At 32.9% G+C, this 15,950-nt stretch overlaps 1 protein-coding gene across 1 annotated transcript in view; it reads left to right on the top strand.

The window, feature by feature from the left end:
• Positions 1-15,950, top strand: part of LOC124362822 (corepressor interacting with RBPJ 1) — a 32,763-nt gene that overhangs the window by 12,476 nt on the left and 4,337 nt on the right. The window contains exons 3-6 of the mRNA XM_046817653.1: positions 3,590-3,739; positions 9,815-9,915; positions 11,443-11,603; positions 15,214-15,314. Coding sequence (XP_046673609.1) covers positions 3,590-3,739; positions 9,815-9,915; positions 11,443-11,603; positions 15,214-15,314 — 513 coding nt within the window. The remainder of the gene's footprint in view (positions 1-3,589; positions 3,740-9,814; positions 9,916-11,442; positions 11,604-15,213; positions 15,315-15,950) is intronic.

The following is a 15,950-nucleotide window of genomic DNA, read 5'->3' on the forward strand; positions in this document are numbered from 1 at the left end:
TAGAGGCACTAAATCGAGAACACATTACGGGCCATCCTGACGACAAAAAAAGAAACAGCCCAAAGGAAAAAATCCTACGACTTAAAACTAAAAACCCTAAGAAAACAGCTTAACTCCTCCTACATTGAAAGATCTGACAACAAATCAAAAGCCATGTGGAAAGTGATTAATAATGAAAGAAAAGAGAGATTAGAAAAAAACTCAACTTGAACGCTTAAACATACAGGACTACGCATCAGACTCTCCAATAGACATTGCCAATTACTTAAATAGCTTCTTTGCTACAATTGCTGACAGAACACTTGATACCAAAGGAAATTGAACAACGAACAACACACACAATAGAACCAAATTACATACCCCAAATACCAAGACTAATTTTCCAGGAGACAAATGAAATAGAAGTCGGAAACATCATAGACACCTTAAAATCAAAAACATCAACAGGAGACGATGAAATATCTTCTAAATTGGTCAAACAATGCAAACATGAAATTATCACTCCACTAACAACTATTATAAACAAATCACTTTTACAAGGGACTTTTCCCAGCGGGTTGAAACTCGCAAAAATTTTATCCAAAATATAAGACTGGGAGCAACTGACGAAGCCACCAGTTATCGTCCAATCTCACTTATCTCCACTTTTTCCAAATCCTGGAGCGAGTAGTGCTAACTAGACTACTGGACCATCTCAAACAGCACCACCTTCTTACTCCGAGACAACATGGTTTTGTAAAAGACAGATCTACAGCAACAGCACTGGTCCAACTAATTGAAACCATCATTGATAAATTGGAAGCAGGATATATAGCCACAAGTATACTTTTGGACTTTACTAAGGCCTTCGATTGTCTAGACCACAAGCTCATTACAAAAAAACTGCAAACTCTGGGAATCATTGACAAAGAAATAGACTGGTTCAAGAGCTACCTCAGCAATAGGACACAGATTGTGGAAATTACTTACACTACACACAACACGGTCCAAAAAAGTAAAATCTGAACCACTACCAGTAAGCAGAGGAGTGCCGCAAGGCTCTGTTCTTGGACCCGTCTTGTATATCCTTCTGACTAGCGACTTTCCAGAATACCTTCAAAACCATTGTGAAATGGTAATGTACGCCGATGATACAGCCCTTATTGTAGCAAACAAAAACAAAGATCAACTAGACATTGACTCCTTTGTAGCTTTTAATATGGCTAAACAATATTGCAACCTAAATGATTTGGTTTTAAATGAATCAAAAACCCAACAACTAATTTTTACAGCTACTCAAAATAACTATCATGGTCTCCCAGAAGTAACTAACAATAGAATTCGGAAAATATTTAGGACTCACCTTGGACCGAAATTTTTCTTGGGAACCACACATCAACCAGCTCAGCTCTGTCAAAAACTAAATAGCAGTCTTTACGCAATAAGGAGAAATTGCACAAATCAGCAACACTGATGTAGCTATGACAGCATACTACTCGTTGTTTGAATCTCACTTGAGATACGGCCTTGATAGCCTGGGGAGGCACCGACAATCTCAAATCTCCAAAGGGTACTGGTTCTACAAAAAAGGACAATTAGAGCTCTAAAAGGGACTAGGACCACTTGACACATGCCGAACAGCCTTCAAAGAACTGAGAACTGACTGTAGTAGGACTCTACATCCAAGAGACAATCCTCTATACAATCAAATCAGGACAAGCAAGGACTGGAGACGGACACTCCTATAACACCAGACACAGGAGCAACTTTCTCCTAAATCAACATCATCTCAGCTTATTTGAGAGGAAACCTTCTTATCGAGGAGCAATGTTCTTCAACATTCTACCTGAATCCCTAAGAAGACTGCCAGAAAAGAAACTTCAAAGCCTCCTTGAGAAACTGGCTACTGGAGCGACCAACTTACACAATCCAAGAATTTGTTCAATGTAGAACACACACAATTTTTGACAAACACTAACTCATACACCAATTGTAACATAAACATGACTTTTGCCCTGTTCTCCAAGAATATGTGCAATAAAGAATATTCTATTCTATTCTATTCTATTCTATGCTATGAGTAAAACAAGGGTTTCTGAGTGTTATAAACGTTTCAAAAATTTAAAAATTCTCTTTAATTTTCGAGTATACCTTGTATGATCAAAATTAAATATTAAAATCATCTCAATGCATTGTAACATAAAATTAATGATTTGTTAATGTTATGCCTACAATTTGATAAAGACAACAGCTGACTAAAGTTTCCACTAAAAAACCAAACATTATTAACAAATATATACAGAGAGATTGAATTCAGCTTTGGATACAAATAAATTCTACTTAACCCTTTTACTGCCGGCCATTTTTTTATCGTACCAGTCAAAATTGCCAAGGGGGAAAATCGCTGTTGTGCATTCATTTACAAAAAATGCTGTATCTTTTTTATTTTTCATTAGATTTGCATGAATTTTTACTTTATTTACTCGTATTTAAATGCTGTTTTTTAAATAATAAAAAGAAATTTTAATTTGAAACAAACTCATTATTTAATTTTAAAAATTATGTAAATAAAAAATAAATAAAAAAAATAAAAATTGTGTTTGGCATCTGATAATTTATTTTTAAAATTATACTAAAATTTTGAGCATGATATCATTATAAACTAGAGCAATTGCTTAGAACATATACCAAATTTGAAGGTGCTACCTTGAAACATAGCTGCACTATGAGGATTTTCCCAAAACTGGTAGGCCTCCTCTAGGCCTACCAGTGGAAGTTGAAGGTAAACTTATCTGTGCCACATCCCCCTCACTATCTAATAACTCCTCATTATCTGATGGTAAGATAGTCAGGATCGTCATCAGTGTCATCCACATCACTTTGATTGTCATCAATAGCCTTAACACTAATATCGGCATATGAATCTGACAAATTCTGAAGGAAATCGTCACTCAGTTCGTCTTGCTCTTGTACACCACCATCGATTAGACTGTTAATTATTGTTCCCTCACTCACAGGAGAGTTAGATGTAACTCTTTTACTCATTTTATCCTTGATCAACAAAAGTAACACTTCAAAAAACTTTCGATAACATTGTAAACAACAACAATGAACGAAGATTTCAGTAATCTAACCCGATCATCTGGTTTTGACAGCTGTCTAGGTAGTTCGTCAATTCTAGTCAAAGACGACGAAAATAGAAATCCAAAGTTCTTCAAATGGCTTCTTTCATTATCCTTTCCTCCTAAACAACCAAAATACCGAATATTTCGGCATTTGAACATAACAGTAGCCAGTAACAATAAAAAAAAAACAGACGTCCGACATATCGGACGTTGGCGTTTTCGGCAAAAATGCCGACGTCCGATATGTCGGACGTCGGCAGTAAAAGGGTTAAACACAAAATTTGCATTTTAAAACTTATTATTATTACAACATTTAAAAAATAAATTTGTCTAATTTGCTAACACTGTGTGAAGCTTAATTTTTACCCTCAAAATTCGGTGATCTCTGATGATAATAATGGGGTAATATAGCAACCCTATGTAAAAGAGACTCATAACAACTGTTATTAACATTTTACTAATGAATCTAGTTTCATGTGTTTCAGAGCAATGTTAAGTAAAGAGAGCAAAGACAAACTCAGTGTGAATTTCATGTATGAACCTCCTCCTGGTGCAAAGAAAGAAAGAGAACGTGAAGACGATGAACCAGAATACAAGTTTGAGTGGCAGCGCAAGTTTAATGCTCCAAGAGAAGAGTGAGTACTTTTTGTCTTAGGTTATCTGTTATTGCAAATTAAATTTAAATACTGTGATAGAAATCAAATAATATGAATAAATTATCAAACCTTTAAAAATATTAGCTTTTATAAACAATTTGTATGTGTACAGCAATGAGGATGAGAATGTTAATCAGCATTGCATAAGATTTGCTGTGCATGTTTTTGATGATTTTCTGCTTGATTCACCACATAGATGTCACACCACTAATGGATTTACCAATAGGCTTATAAGGCATTGCCGCAGGTTCAAAGGTGCCTCAAACTAGAAAGTTAAACCAAACAATAATTTATGACTAGTTCAACACTAATGCAGAAATGCTTTCTGGCATGAAATTTGACATTATGAAGAATTTCTTTTCAAGAAGCAAGAAAAGTTGATGTGTACTTTAGTAACTTACTCATATTGTTAATTTTCCTAAGCACTAATAATGTTTCTATCCCAATTTTGTTTAGCCCCAATTTTGTTTAGCTATTCAAAAATAATATATTTTCATTTAAATTGCTTCAACTTAAAAAAAAATACCATCCATCATAGTTTTGAAATTATTCATTTTGTTTCTTTTTGCTAGAACTTTTACAAAGCTGACTATAGCGCATTTAGGACATTTTATTTGTAGACAACAAATAGTATATAGGGACAGAGTGGCCTCCTCGCCAGCATCACTTCTTTTTGGGAGGCACTAAACCCGAACCGATCGTAATGTATGTAACTTTTACAGTAAGTCAAATAAAGTCTGTTCTTTCTAAAAATAGAGTTTTTTTTAGGTTCCCAGTAAGGAAAACTCTTCCAAAAATAACAGCCTCTGGATAATACCAAAGTACCAAATATACTTTATTAGATAAAAAAGATATTTATTTATTACGGTTAGAATTTTACAAATAGTAAAAAGAGGTTTGCAATGTTTTTGTGGCTATGAGTTAGAAATTTTTGTCAATACAAATTCCTAATTTAGCAATGTAGAACTTAGCTATATTACTAAAATCCTAAGAATAGGTTGCTGTAAGATTTCCTTAAACTAGACAAAACATTCTTAGTTTTAGATTCTTTTCAATAGAAACCAAGTTTAAACCAACTTGAAGCTTCTAATGAAGTATTCTGTGTTATAATAAATGGTATAAAAATAGGATCTGTAAAACTAGTAGTTTGTTTTTTTTTCTCTGGAATATTAAAGAAAACTACACTTTTTGATTAATCTTGAGATGATGTGGAGAATTCTTAAATAGATTGCAGAAAGTTAGAGCGTTGTTATGAAATTAAGTAATACATGTAAAATTATGTTTTAACTAAATTCTTTATTTATAAACTGTAGAATTTTCAGAAAAGGAAAGTCTTATGATGTACAGGGTGAACACTCTGTATGCTTAAATACTTAAATTATATATATTGAAACAAATTAACACATGACTGAATAACTTCTATATTTCACGGATTTTATATGCACATCTTCAGGAAGCATAATAATGCAAATGTATAATATAAACAATAAACACAATAAAGAACAATATAACCATAAAATATAAATACACAACTAGGAAAACATTGAGACTCAGCTGTATCATCATTAGTGACACAAATAGATATTGAAAATGTGTACATTTATCTTATATTTAAGCCATTTGGGTATTGAGATTTAAGAATTAATTGATAAGCTTGCTCTAGATTTATTACCTGTAATCTATTTCAGTTTTCTTCAGGATAAGGGAAGATTATTAATTCTTTTAAGTTCAAAATACTTTTAATTTTGTCTTTTTGTGCTCTTTTTTATTACAACTACTGTAATACATGCAGCTTCTTCTACAATGTGGTGTCATGTTATTGTTAATAACCACTACAAATTGTTAATATAAAATTAAACTAATTAAAGCAATTTCCTGACTTTTCTACTGAGTGTACAGTTTACTTTTAAAAATCTATGAACCCCCACCATTTTGTAACGTATAAAGTTTTTGATGAGCGGGTTGTGTCATACTTCTTTGCTTGACTAATCCTTTAAAATTATGTGTGTATGAACCAATTAAAAGTTGTCTACTGACCCAATCGTGCACAGTTCCTATAGAAGAATAGCAGGACAGAATAAATCTTAGGTGTTTGTGTACAGTAATCATGTGTGAAGTTTTGTTGCTTCTTCTGATATGGTTAGAATAAAATTAAGTCATTTTTGAACTTGCACATAAGATCAGTATTGAAACTTTTGAGTGTCGCCATTTAGTTTAGGATTAACCTTTTGAGGTCTAATTTGCTGCATGATGTTAAGACCTTTAAAATGGTAAGCAAATCTCTATGGTTACATTTGAGATTTTCCACCGACTCCTTACGGGCCATCCTCCTGAGGTGGTGAAGAGCTACTAATTACATCAAAGTTCAATTTTATGCCCTATGTCAATGTACAAAGTTTAATGTTTCTACTGTACCTTTATGAGTGCAGAAGATAATATTATACTGTTTCAAGACTTTCCAGAACCCCTATATACTGTAAATATATATTTGCAATACTAGTGTAAAGCATACCTTGAACAGACATATGTTGTGTATTAAAATTGTTTTAGTTAAAAATATTATTTAGTGTTACAATATCACCTATTTTATTTTATATTTGTTTTTAAGAATTGCATTTTTGTATGAGGAAAGAAGTTTACATTAATCTTTAATTGTAAAAATTTAATTTTTTTATAGTTTTCTAGAATTTTATTTCATTATTCATTAAAAGTAGATTTTTCTTATTAGTTTGGGAAATATACAAATACGAAGGGTTGTAAACTTTGTTGATAAATGATTATAACAATTTTTTGAGTTACATACTTTCATTTTAACTGGACATGTGCTATTTATTAAAATATAGTGTTTTAAAACACTTTGTGACATTTCATAAACTAAATAAAAACAAGTCCTGTCCGATTCTTAATTTGAATAATCTTCTGTGCTGGTGAGTTTTCACTTTATAGCTAAACATACAAAATGAAACATAGAGTAACAATATAGTGATTAAAGATTTAATGGTAAATCTTAAGATCAGCAACTACCGCTCCGATCGCCGTAATTTTTGCATACTAACACAGGTTAACGTAATTTCACCAAAAAAAAATAGTCCCGATTGTCGCTGGGGCCGTTTACACCCCCAAAAATTGAAAAAATAAAATTTAAAAAAATTAAAATTAAACAAAATTAAAATTAAAACAATTAAAATTTAAAAAAATATTTTACATACCCTAATGGTATGTTTTATATTTCTGATCAGCCCCTCTATAATTTTATATTTTACTGATAGGTACTATCTCGAGGGATGTTTTTCTTTCCTTGACATCAGCGCAGGGCAGCACGAACCCCGCTGATGGCCGGAGGCACTTGTCTCAACTCGATAACAACTAATTAATTTGTAGCTTGTCTTCGTTGGAAGCTCGTGCGCACAAAATACGTTAATAACGCGTTTTTCATCAAACAAACATGCTTCGAAGAATAGCGTGTGACAAGAAACATCGCACGCCATGTCAACAGCTTCAATAATAATTATTCCTTGTTCATGTGGGTTTGTTTGTTGACGTCTGGCGGTCAATCGAAGCCGTCCTATAGGTCACGTAATCCACCCGGCCAATCGGAAACTTTCCTGTTTGTCACGTGACTACTGTCAACTCATCAAAACGACCATGGTCGGCCATTGTTTTTAGTTTGATAGTCGAAAATCTTGTTATTTATGTGTTTTGTATTGCCAACATTGTACTGCCGAAAAATGGGTTTTTATATGTGACAATCGGGACTATTTTTTTCGGTGAAATTATGTTAACCTGTGTTATGCAAAAAATTACGGCGATCGGAGCGGTAGTCGCTGATCTTAATATTTACCGATTTAATCACAAAAAATACGTACCCATATAAGAAGAAGACAATTATGTGGTATTTACAGATACTTTACCACAATAAATAAAATAACTTACAACCCTAAATAATAGTAATCACTATATGAAACAGATTGTAATGATACAAGTATACTTACTGGTAACTAAGTAAACTACACCAAGACACAAACAAAGTTTAATTTGACAGGCGACTGATGTTACATAATGGATGCTAAAAAAAAAAAAAAAAACTGTAGCTTATATATTGGCTATTATATTGGCTCTTCAGTCAAGATGATAAGTTTATATGTCATACTATAACAAATACAAGCATAACTGCATGTTTACTTGGTGGATAGTCATTGATTATCAGAAGGAGGGTTAAAAAACCTAGCCAATATAAAAATGCTTATTTTATTTTAGTTTCCATAGATATAATGTGTATATGCAGCTAGACAATAGCATCAAGAAGTTTAAAAATCTCGAATAATCTAAATTAAAGAATATGCTAGCAAAATTATTTTATGTAATAAGTTGTATTCATTACTTAAATGCCGCACCTTGCAAATCGTACAAATGGGACGTTGTGAAGAAGCCAGTTTGTACTGACCCCCCAACCACATGTAAACCTATTACAACATGTGAACCTGTAACCACTGATTGTCCTGAAGAAAACAAATGGGACTATTGGTGCATCCTGCAACCGCTGTTGCTGGCCCTGTACATCATGTTGGCAGCATTGCTTGTGTTACTGCTGCTCAGCTGTATCTGTCGCATGTGCAGTAAGATGTTTGTGAAGTGTGGCTGTGACACTTGGTTCCGTCCTTGTTTTTGTTTTGACAACTACAGTGACAGTAACTGTTCCCTGATTAGTGCTTCTGCAGCAGATTCCTGCATCTGTGATGGTAAACGTCATGTAACAAAACAGTCCAAAGAAAATAAAAGTTATAGACATTCTCGATGAAAAATACAAACAATATGAAACCTAATTCTGTTTTGCTTATTTAATTAATGTATACATAAGTAAAAAAACTATTGTTATTATTAACATTATAACACTTTCAGGTGCTTTGGCATAATCTGGAGGCCACTATGTATGGAAGAGTTTTTCTTACCGGAGACTTAAAAAAGTACCCTATTAGAAAGAACAGACTTTATTTGACTTACTGTGAAAATTAAATATCATCATGTTGATCAGTTTGTGTTTTCAAGATTTGATGTTTTCGGAAGTGATGTTGGCAAGATGGGTGCCACTCTGGCCCTATCTACTATTTGTTATACGATATCAATACAAAAAATTCATGAGGTCTGAGGTTGAATTTAGGTACTATATCGAGGCTATGTTTTTCTTTTTTCGCCAGAAGTGTGGGGTGACACCAAAGGCCAGGGGCATTTCCTATCGGTACTTTCCCGACCTCAGATCACAATCTAGATCGTCCAACATGATCTGATGTCGGAAAAATCTCCAGATAATAATAAACTACCCACTGTCATCTGAGGGTGAAGAGAAACTGTGTACACAAAGAAAATGTAATAGATACATTTTTGTTATATAATTCCCCATGTTTTTGGCCGATTTCTTCTTCTATGGGGTGACCTATTGCCATGCACTTAAGCCTCAAGGGCTTTTTGCACACCATGAGACCGACCAGTCTATGGTTTCAGCAGCAAGCAACCAATCAGGTCGTCCTGGGGAAATTCGTCACCCTTGTTCAAACTACCAAATATTGCATACTGCTCCCTTGCTACTGCAGGGAGATCTAAAGATTGTATTTTAACTTGTCTTTTTAAATTTAAAAATATCTCCAAGGAGATGTTCACTGAGATAATATTGTTACTCTTCAAACGAACTGGTAAATTACGAAAACTACGCTGAGTGAGATTTAAAAACCACAGACAATGTTTTTGCATAGACAACCTTAAACATAATAATAATTAGCTTGTAGCAGTGGTGTGTATTTCAGACCAATAAAGTTAACTTAGTCCTTGAAATAATCAAAGCTTGCCTTGCTAACATACATTCTCTTATCCAATTATCATTGAACTTTTTTTTTAAATTGTGTGGTTTTCCTTTTTAGGATATGGTATAAGCTTAATCTGTATGTATTGATTTATCTCAAATCAATATGTAGTTTTTACACCTTTAATTCTCTTTACATAGTTATATTTTTCTTTGTACTTGTATTCAACATATTTAACACCAATCATGTTGATTTTTAGTTATTGCAAAGGGGATTCTGAGATTCGTGATCAGCCATTTGGAATTCAAGTACGTAATGTTCGCTGCATCAAATGTCACAAGTGGGGTCACATAAATACAGGTAAGAAAGTTAGAACTATGGTATACTTACTTATTTGGTTGTTAGTAAATCGATATAGACAGACATTTTCTATTAGAAATATTGATCAATAAATAATTTTGTATTACAGAAAACAAATATATAAATACATGGTGTAACAATTAAAAATTCTATAAAAACTGTAGGATATTTCTGCATTGGTGAAATGAAACAAAAAATCAAATGCAACTAATGATCCATCTCTTTCCATTTACAGTAAAATATTGTTTCTGGACACCCATTAAATTTGATCTTTTGACTCATTCGGATGTAGTCAATTGTATCCTAGAGGAATTCACTGACTTGTATCTTGGAGATGCTTCAACAAAACAATAGATTTTTAAACAGAACCCAGGAACAGGAATATCTCTACACTAAATTCATCAATATTACAAATTCGAATATCTTTTATAACATAACATTAGAAGGAAAAATGAAAAAGATCATTTTTCATCATGGCTTGACTATCAAAAATCTACATGCTGATTTGTTTTACAACCACTATACATGAAATATTTTTCGCTTTCTCTGACATGGCTAAAAATAGTTTGTAGGAATCAAAGTTTCCACTTGTATTGTTTCTCTACTTTTGCAGTGTGTATTTCAGAATATTTCTATCATGCAGCTATTACAAAATACTTTATGGATCATATAAAACAGAAAGTACAAAATGTTACGTACATACAAAAAATATATTTCTTTGATTGAATACATTTTTAATATACTAAAGTACAACACAGTTGTGTCTACTTTTTTCTTTTAATGTAACTCCCACCAAATAACTCACTTGCATTAACTCCTTTCCACTGGGAAAGCTTCTTTGTTCACCAGTGATAGCTCGGTAATCTCGTTTGAAAGAAATTACAGGAGGCACTTGTTAGCAATGTAATTAATTGTTTGAGATTGGGATACTTTTCTACAATCTTGAATACTTTATTTTTTCCATTTTTACTTAATAATTGTTCACTTACTACAAAAGTAGGCAATGGCTTCTGATAAAAGCTTATTCTACATGGTTCTTTTAAGAAATAAATTTTCAAGTGACTATTTTGTCCTTTAATTTATTGAAAGATATTGTAAAATGGTCAGATTGAGAATGGTCAAGTTTTTCAAAAACCTTTTTTAGTGCTTCCATGCGCCATTTTATTAGAGGAGCAAATTTTACACAGTACTGAGATAGTGCCACTGATCCCTCATTATCCTTTAACGTTAGATGTCCTCTTCTCATGTTCACACTGTTCACCACACGAGAGTGCAGTATTGTGTAATAGAGTATATTTTGGAAGAACGCAAGACTCTAACACTCACCCCTAGTACTTACTTTAGATACTTGGGGTACTTATTATGTTATAAGTGGAGTAGCATCAAACCAAATGCTAATTAAGTCAGACATTCTGTTATTAAGTTAGAAAAGGGCTCTTTCTATTTTAGCATAACCTAACCAATAAAATCCAATTTTGCTTGTCAACAAAAACATCATTTATTCGTATTGTTATCTTATGTTGGCAGACAAGGAGTGTCCACTATTCAAGCAGGCGAGTGTCAGTCAGACAGCCAATGGACTGGATCCTCTGCTGTTGGTGCGACAGATGAAAGAAGATGGACTTGCAATGAAGAAGAGTGCCTTGGACACCCAACATCACATCGGACTGCCGCACACTTCTAACCAGGTAACATTCATTGCATACGTGTCTTCAAACAATAGAAATTTTTTAATTTTATTTTTTTTAACTAATGTTCTAACCTTTTGTACACAATATGGTTGATGTGTAAATGTATTTAACAACCTTAGTAGTCTTGCTGTCACTTAAGCAAAACTAAATTGTGTACAAAGAGTTATTAGTATAATTAAACCACTAAGAGACATTCATACTAAAAGACCTAAAGTTCGTTTGGATTCAGAATTATCAAGTATCTGCCTGAATTTTGTACTGATTATTCCAAAATATTATCATATTTGCTGGAGCTGAATAATACTTTTTGGTTTGAATCAATATGTTTTGTTTTAACCCTTTGGATGCCAGCCCATTTTCCAAAAGTACTACCCAGAAACGCCAAGGGCATTTACAGCAGTTTTGCAAGCTTCCACTAAATGTATCATAACTTTTTTATTTTTTAACAGATATTGATGATTTTTTTACCATTATTTTGCTTATGAAATGCCCTTGTTCTGTTGGTAAATTTTAGTTGCATAAATGTAATTTAAACTTATAAAAAAGTTAAAAATTAAGAAAAAAATATTAAAATTTCCAAAAAACATTTTTTTTAGCACAAATAAGTGGTTTAAAAGAAAATGTATGCTGATTTCCTGTTATATCCTAGTAAACTATATCTAACCCTTAACCTAATTACAAAATTTCAAAAGCCTACCTTATATAGAAGTCCAGTTATGATTTTTTTCACTAAATGTGACACGGGCACAGTTTTTGTAATTTGCATGGACGTTGTATGTAATGTTACACTATATTCACAAATCAATATTTGACACTATACAAATCGGTACTTTGGGATTATACCAACCACACCACTATGAAGAACACAAAAATATAAATTTATAGATATATTATAAACAAACATTGTAGAAAGAAAAAACAACTTTTTAATTAAAAAATTACAAACTTACAAAGATTATCAATTGTTAATGAGGTCAGATTCGCTTAAACTTTTTTCAATGAACTTATAACATTATAAAACGATGTATTTGAGTAACAGAACTAACATTCCATCAATCAACAAGCATTTCCAGGTATTGTGATCGGTATTGTGGTCGCTGTTATCTTATCTTTCTCGAGAATCACGATTACGACAGGCCGCGCGGCATCACATGATTATTTAAGTTTTTTGCACGGTACATAATTGCCTTTCCATTACAATTCAATTTATATTTCTGATCAGCCCCTCTAGAATTATATTTACTGATAGATACTATCTCGAGAGATGTTTTTCTTTCGTTGACATCAGCGCGAGCTTCGGAAGCACCTTCGGCCGGAGGCATTCGCATTTTGGGTGGCGGAGTTTGATCAAGAATAATTACAAGTTTTGTGTTTTTTTTTTCAATAAAGAGTTTAGTTTTTGTTTGGTAATGTTTGTTTTTGTTGAATTTTTGTGTTTGGAGAAATGTAGGGGTAAAATACGAAAGTACAACAAAGCGAACGGGCGGCGAGACTCTGCAATCACGTTAACTACTACACCGCTCGACTTTGACCTCTGTCTGAGGATGGGAAGGGGTTTGCGATAAGACAATTCCTGTTTTATACTGACGAAATATTGTTCTACGCTAATCTAGTAATCAGTAGAAGCTAAATGTCAACTGTCTGAGGATGGGGAGGGGTTTGCGATAAGACAATTCCTGTTTTATATCGACGAAATATTGTTCTACGCTAATCTATTAATCAGTTGAAGCTAAATGTCAAATAACGATTCATGTCTGGGTGTGGTCTGTATAATCCCAAAGTACCAATGAATCTAATAAAAGGGGCATAGTAAAAATGCCCTAACAACAAAAGTAATGAGAGAATTACAAACGTAAACAACGCATAGCAACACGAACGTAACCTCAATCTCGACCAAACAATTCAACAGCTGCGAAGCTCAAATACGACCAAAAAAACAGTCCATAAACGAATTAACTACTTTGTGGTTGCAAAGCAACTAATCGACTATCCATTAGTCAAAATTTCGCAGCAATAAGATGAACTATAAGAAAATTACAGGTGAAAAACGTGACGTACCTATATTACGGCCGTTGGCGATTTTCAGTTGAGTAGCCGACGGCCGTAATACCGGTACGTTGGCATCCAAAGGGTTAATGACGTTATATTTGTGATTGAGATTCGCTTATCAAATATAAAGATGTCTGAGATTATGTGAAACTGACTTTCAGTTAAACTTACAACCAAACAACAAAGGTGTACCAGCTCATTTCAAGAACCAATACGCATATAAATGTGTAGATTTTCCTGTATTATCTTTCTTGGCTTTCTGCTTGCACAATTTTCTAATTTATATATTTTGTAGTAAAGGGAGTAGGAAACACCTGAATGTGGATGAGGTGGATTAAAAATTCTACCGGAAATTTTTCCTATATTTAAACAGGAATTTGCTGAAGGAGAAATTTCTCTACTTATAATTGCTGGTAAAAGTAACAATATCCAAGGCTTTTGTCCCGTTAACCCATTGAGGAAACAAATAATCTAGCCTCTCTAGGACTTAATGTTTGAATTGATTTTGGCAAAAATGAATGCGCTTATCAAAATATTAATAGAATGAGTTTGGTTACAGACATTTTAACATTTCAATATTTTTAGAGATATTTTAGTCCATTTGTTGCTCTACAATAATCTTTGTTGATTTCTCTACGTTTTAAAAATGTATTTTATTATTTATTTACTCTTTTTTTCTAAAAAAAAAAAAAAAACAGAAAATCAAAAGCGACTGTCAATACTCTATTACTTTTTAAATCAAAGTCGTCATTTTCTTCTAAAGGCAAACAGTCAGCAGACACTAGTTTATTGTGTTGAATAATTACGTCATCAGCACTGTTGTCACTATCTGGTTTGCTATCATTTATTTCAAGTATTACTTTCCAAGTATCTGTCTACTTCTGAAGTAAGCAAATTGTCTTGTTCCATGAGTTAACAGATGAATTTAAAACTAAAACCTCATTCAACAACTATAAACAGTTAAACCCTAAACATTGAGCACACAATTTGCAGAATATAAGCAGAACGTTCATGAAAACAGTGATAAAAATTGAGCACATGGCAAAATTTAAACATTAACAGCCCAAGCTATTAGTTGTGTTTACAGTGTGCCAACATAACAAAGCGAATCAGAGTGATTGCTCTTAAGGATGCAGGAGGGCACATAACTGCGATCTAGCAGAAAAACAAACAATTATGTGATTGTTAGTGACTAGATAGAGCACAATAAGTGCTGATCAGGAAGGATTATTCAGTCCTTCTCGTCGGCGACGAGTAATGCTCAGACAAGTTCCCCAATGGGTTAACTGCCATTAAAGACTGCACATCTACTGACAAAGGCTGAGTTCATTCACATTTGATATTTATTTTGTGTGCCTATCTAAATATATCCTCAATTCCCTCCAGTAATGTTACTACTTGGACTTTGCTCGGACTTATGTTATTTTGGAAACTGCTGTTGTTTTATATTGTAAATTAAATATAGGTACATCAAAGTAAGGTTTAATTTGATTACTATTAACCATGTGACTTTTGCATTTCCCATTTCCTTGTTATTTACAGTAAGTTTTTTTTTCAGTCAATGATACCGAGTGAAGATGAAGAAGATACGCAAGTCACTCAAGAAGACTTAAAGATTCTCAAGTCTCTATCTACCAAAAAGAAACTCAAGCTTTTGAGGTTTGTTATAATAATTAGTAACAATACATTAAATAGATTTTAACTGTGGTATCTGTATTCACAGGCACCCTTTCTGTTGAAATCTCTCACAGAATTAAAAGTATATGATTATTGTTTTTATGTAATTATCTAATTTAATATACTACAAATTAAGAGATAAGCTACTTCTTCAATATATGATTTATTTACTAAACAAATTGTAATGCATTTCTTACTGTAGAATATACAAATTTCTTACTGTACAGCATGTAACAAAACTCTACACAAACTTTAGAATATTGTTCCATGTACAGTAAACAAGATGAGTGCGGGCACTTGGCCCTGACGTGGCACGATGAACTGTGAGGAGTGGATAATCGTAAGTGGAGACTCAAGACATTAGCTTGACTCCCAGTCATATCTGCCGGTGTGTGCGGCTATGTAGGTTTACTCTGTGCCACAGTCACAGTTTGTAAATAAATTCCAACTTTTAACACATTTAGGTGCAGTATATGTTCTGTGAAACCTAATCCCATGTTTAATCTGTACCACTAGACCTATAGTATAATACATTTAAAAATTGCAAATTAATTAAACATATTTATAAAACATTGTAAATGGAATGTCTAATTTAGAAAACAATTTGTCAGAATATTA

This window comes from Homalodisca vitripennis, chromosome 5 (genome assembly GCF_021130785.1).
Source record: "Homalodisca vitripennis isolate AUS2020 chromosome 5, UT_GWSS_2.1, whole genome shotgun sequence".
Taxonomy (NCBI): Eukaryota; Metazoa; Arthropoda; class Insecta; order Hemiptera; family Cicadellidae; genus Homalodisca; species Homalodisca vitripennis.